This window comes from Lynx canadensis, chromosome B2 (genome assembly GCF_007474595.2).
Source record: "Lynx canadensis isolate LIC74 chromosome B2, mLynCan4.pri.v2, whole genome shotgun sequence".
Lineage (NCBI taxonomy): Eukaryota > Metazoa > Chordata > Mammalia > Carnivora > Felidae > Lynx > Lynx canadensis.
The window spans coordinates 118,408,130-118,413,566 of record NC_044307.1 but is presented as its reverse complement, the minus strand read 5'-3'; the positions used below and the strand labels follow the sequence as shown (position 1 = coordinate 118,413,566).

Genomic DNA, 5,437 nt, shown 5'->3' with positions numbered 1-5,437 from the left:
CATCCCTCAGTATAGTCAAGTTGACTCAAAACATCAATCATCACATGAAGAGAATAAATATGAAAATGGCCTAATTCAATAGGTGGATAGACTAGCGCTTTAATCTAATGGAAGCAAAATAAGAAAGCCACGGAACCCGATACATATACGAAAGTATCAGGTGCCTTCAGTGGAAGATATTTTGAAAGTTCAAAAAACAGTATTTTAAACAGAATTGTACCTTTTATTTAAAAAGCAATAGCAAATGTAGGAAGAACACAAATTTCTATTAAGAACAGAAATTTATTAAATGCTTGATAGTAAAATATTGAGCCCACTCTATTACAATACACAGGCTTGGTGTTCTAACAAGTAACACGGACTCAAATCAGGGAAGCCCGTGACGCCAACACAAGCTGGAATCGCGGGGAGCTACGAACAGAAATGTATACTCTTTCTCCGCTTCCACAACAGCTGCAATACTGATGCTCAGAAACATTTAGGCATTGGGAAAAACCTGTAAAATTTCCTGAGTATTCCATTAAACAATTCTTCAAGTCACATGTTACCTTAATGGAAAACATAAACATTTTCTAATGGAAACATCCATTTTAGTATTTATTATCTTCAATAACTGAGAACCAAAATCCCCAAAAGGCCTTACATCATAAGAAAATCTTTGGGGTCATCATAAGGCTTTCCTGCACAAGGTAAATTTCAAAGCAATTTTTCAAGGACTAAATTTTCTTGAATCACCAAGCGAGTGAGAGGCAAAGATAAAAAAGAAATGTCAGGGTTAGCTGATTATTTTCCAGATAACAGGATCTAAAAAATATTGAGGGGAAGTGAGGATTTGGGGATGAGTGGATGTTGGATAATAAAAGAGATGGCTAGGAAAGGTACTGAGACTAGTTAGCATTAACTAACCCATAGTGTATTTTTGTTGATTAGTCAACATTTTCTTCATGTATATAATTATTTCAAGATAGCATGTCTACAAACTAATTGGTTCATTCCTTTTTCAAGTTAGTTGCAAAGAAATTTTGATTCTGAATATCTAAAGTTACAGCTATTAGCATTTTGATATTTACCCCTACAAATCCCTGGCATTCTCAGCCATGGTGCTTGAATACATGGTTTCTTGATAAAATATCACTAAAATAGAACTAATGCTGAAAAAAAATACTACCTACCTAGAGCTCAGGGTACTGATCACAACCAACTTAAACAATTCCTATCAATTAGCTCAAGTAGAACTAAACCAATTTCACGAATTCACATTATTTAGCTCGCCCGGAAACCAGATCTTTTTCCTATTAGATAATTTAACCAATTTTGTAAAAAAGCAATTATTTAGAAAATCACATCTAAGATTTGCACTCATGCTCATTTAGAAGTATATATTGAATCTTGGCCCTAAATTTGATACTTCCAGTCCACACTTTGGTACCTTACCTCTTCCAAACTGGACACTTCATTCTACGTATATGACCATCAATGAAAGAACTTGAAAGTAAGGAATGCGAGCTTTAATTCAGATGGATGTGTTCTGTACTCATATTAATAAAAGAGATAATCTTTTCAAAGGAATGGAAAGTGTAAAATCATTTGTGATAATATAAAGTGCTGCAATCATATGTAACCCAAACATATAACCATCTCCAGTATAAACAGCCAGGTCTAACACTACACATCATTTGATTAAAAGGGCTTTTAACCAATACTTTAACAAGGAAACACTGGTGAAAATGGTTTTAAAATATGTAGCCTTGTAAAATGATATATTTCTGAACATTAAAATCTCGTTTCAGAAGTTCCCCGCTTTAGGTTGTTACTCAAAAACTCATCATGTTCAAAACTCAAATTATTGTGAGACCTTGAAATCATAAGAAGCTTCTCCTTATTGGTAAAGTCTTTTTTGATTGCAGCTTGGGGTACAAGCAGCCTCTCCATCGGGTCCTCTTTATTCTCTAGTTTCATATATCCTTTGCTGTTGCTCCGATCCAACCGAGGCCAACTTGGGTGTTTTCGTTGTTCTGCCTGGACAGTTAGGGTGGAGGGACCCCGGTCTAAGTCTAAGGATTTTGAATGTGACGAGAGCAAATGTAAAGATGTGTTGGACCCAAATTGTCTTCTAGCAGCCCCAGGAGATAAGAGCTGTCCAGCCCCAGGCCCAAGGGCCACAGAGGACTTGTACTGGCTCGACAGAGACTCTCCGATGGAATGATTCCTGGGGAGCACCATGCTGACTGGCTGGAAGGACTCATTGGCGTTGGGCAAAGGGACCACAAGGGAATCCATCGACAAATTCCTTGACCTACTTTTGAGGTTCTCAGCATCCTCGGTGATGTTATCTATACTGGGCTCATCAATAACACAGTTATTCAGTTTGATCACAGGCAATGTAAAAGCGCTGATGGACGATGACACAATTGATTTGGTTTCACATTTCTTAGGGCCGCTGGTCTTATCATCAGTGGTTTTGGAAGGAGGTGGATAGAGGCCGAAGACAGACAGAGAGCTGTCAGCAAGCAAAGGTGGCATAAGATGCCCCAAACTCTTATTTTCGTTTAGCGCCAGCTCATCCTCCTCGACAGAGCTGTCCATGCGAAAACTGCTCCTAAAACCTGAGAAAGGGGCAATGGTATTTGCTGCCAGCCTCGAGGCACAGGAGCTCCCATTCTGTTTTACTTCTGTTTCTCCCATCAAACCGGTGTAGATGCCATTCATATGCTTTTGCTCCTTGATTCTTAGCGTGTGGATGTCGATGACTGTGGAATAGATATCCCTCATGTGTATGATTTTGGTTTCTTTGTCACGGTTCTCATGAAGAATGGCATTTGCACAAATGAAAATGAAGATGCCAATCCCCATTGTGAAAGGGCCGAGCATTTTCATTTTGTCAGAATGCAAATGTTGCTCAAAGAAGCGAACCACCACGCCGCCTTGGTTCCGAATGACCTGAGTTTCGTTAGTCGACAGTGTCGTCTCAGCATCAATAAAATGTTCTTTCTGGGGCCAATAGCCGAGGACCGCCATTGCGATTCCTACAATGGAGATAAGCACTCCCAGAATGAGAAAAAAACCAGACGGGGAATAAAGCCGGATTTTGCCTCGAACGACTACGACATCGGCCTGTGGCCGACGCCTGACTGGTTTCTTCTCTTGGGCAGTAGGTGATGGGCTGAGGTTGACGTGATGCTGTGATCTGGCAGAGTCTTGCCTTTTCAAGGCGGCCAGGCCAGTTATCACTCCACCGGTTGCTATCATAGCTCAGTCTGTTGTTCTGAAAAGAAGGAAAAAAGATGATAATCCAATAGTTCTGGGGCATGCTCGTCAGTTCAACAATTGTTTAGATATTTGTGCTGTTGTTTCATGATGAAAAGGGGCCATCTTTTGAATTGACATAGTTTGGGGAGAAGTTTTGTTTACTGGATAATGTAAAATTCTGGAGATTTCCTTTTATGGCTGAATTAGTGTTTCTATTATTAATGAAATGTGAGCTCAAAGTGTATTTTACTTTGATAATTTTATCACTTATTATATAAAACAGTCCCCTGGTCACAAAGTACTCTCTCTCTCTCTCTCTCTCTCTCATACACACACACACACACACACACACACACACACCATCTTTCATTATCTGTGTTATTTTAAACAAATGGAAAAATTCGGAACACTTAACAGGCCCCAAACCATCAAACCCTAGACTCACAAAGAAAATACATTCCAGCAACTCACGGTTTAAAATCTCCTCTTGTGAAAGTCACCAATGAACTCTTAACTACCACATTTAATTTCTCCCTCTCCATTCTCAACTTCCTTATTTCTCTGTTTCCATGGACACTGCTGACCCCTCCTTCCTTGAAACTCTCTCTTATCCAGTCTTTTATGATCCTAAGTCTGGCTCTTCCCTGACCTCGTTCACTATTTCAATTTGGCCACCTTCCCTCACCTACAAGTAGACCACCTTCCCCTGAGAAGCATATCTCTGGCCATCTTCTCTTTATACCCTCCCATGGCATTCATATCCACTCCTACATCTGCCACCATTACCTCTGTGCTAATGAATCCCAAGCCTGTATTTCAGACTGTAGCCTGAGTTCCCATTTCACATCTCTGACTCTCCACTGGGGAACTCATGTACATTCATGCATCGCTAGCAAAGCTTAACTCCCCTTCCACCAGTGTTGCTTGACTTGTCTGACTTCCTTAATGGGGTCACTTCTCAGTTTTACTCTTCGTAAGCATCTTTAACTCCTCCCTTTCTTCTTCCTCTCATCTTCCAATCGGGTTCTAAATCCTAGAAATATTCACAACCTGCTGTCTCTCAATTCTATCCTCCAACTTAATCCTACCCTTCCCAGCCCATGTCAGCTCTAAGTTACTCTTAGTAGACCATTATCCTAACTTCCCCACTGGCCTTCCAAACTCCCAATTTCTCTTCCTCCACAAACTTATATGCTGAGGACAGGTTAATTATCCGATTAATTATTCTCAAACACAGCTCTGAAGTTGTTTAAAGAGTGGAATAATGGATACAACATTCCCCATCACCTACCAGAGTTAAATCTGGGATTTCAGACCTATGGGATTTAACTTTATCTCTAACTGCCGCCTTTCATTTTCATAAAGCTAAAACCCAACAGTATTCTCCGTAATTGATAGTATACTATTTCTGGGACTTTGTGAATAATTTCTCATTCATCTAGAGTCCCCCTTACCCTCCATGCCACATTTCACGTATTAAATTTGGCTAGTCATCAAAGTTCACATCCCACTTCCTTTAGGAAGCCCTCTCTGACTGACTCAGCAAATCCCACACGAGCCATTTCTCAGAGCATTTTAGCAAGTATTCTATAGCAACTGCTGTATTATAATGCCCCTCTTCTTTCACTTGTTGTGGTCAAACATCCTGTTCGATTCATATTCTATTACCAAAAACATTCAATATGACTTGCACATAGACAGTGTTCAGGAGACATTTGCTTAAATGTTCACTAAGAGAGTAATTCTTTTCCTGAGATTTGCTGGCTGGCCATCACACTACTCTACTAACTTTCCTAGTTAAAAATACGAACAAACAAAATTAATACCGAAACAAAAAGCAACATGTTGTGAGTTGGTGAAATATTTGTCATTATTTGTAAGAATAGTTCCCAAGCTGCCAGATCTGGCTGGTAGGAAACAGGATATTTTAGGACTCACAAGGTCTCTGGCAAATTTCTGAGAGAGTTTCTTCACCGCATCAAATCTCCTCTTGTGAAACCAAGCTCCCCTTTGGAATTGCTATTTATGATGTCTGAATTGTGTTTAAATAACCAGGGTTGTGGATGATAGCTACACTTTTAGCTAGCTGAACAAGCTGGTGAGGGAAGCCAGCCTTCAATGGAATTATAACCAGGATTAAAATAGTTCAATGTTGAAAGAACGGACTATACTGTAACCCATCGCGCAA

General features: G+C 39.8%; 1 protein-coding gene across 1 annotated transcript; it reads right to left on the bottom strand.

Moving 5' to 3' along the window:
• Positions 1-262: 262 nt before the first annotated feature.
• TMEM200A (transmembrane protein 200A) lies at positions 263-3,561 on the bottom strand. Its single transcript, XM_032593245.1, has one exon. The coding sequence runs from the start codon at positions 3,247-3,249 to the stop codon at positions 1,774-1,776; it is 1,476 nt and encodes a 491-aa protein (XP_032449136.1). The 5' UTR covers positions 3,250-3,561; the 3' UTR covers positions 263-1,773.
• Between the last annotated feature and the right edge of the window lie 1,876 nt (positions 3,562-5,437).

Coding starts and splice junctions, on each gene's coding strand:
- TMEM200A (XM_032593245.1), bottom strand. CDS start 3,249: ATGATAGCAACCGGTGGAGTGATAACTGGCCTGGCCGCCTTGAAAAGG.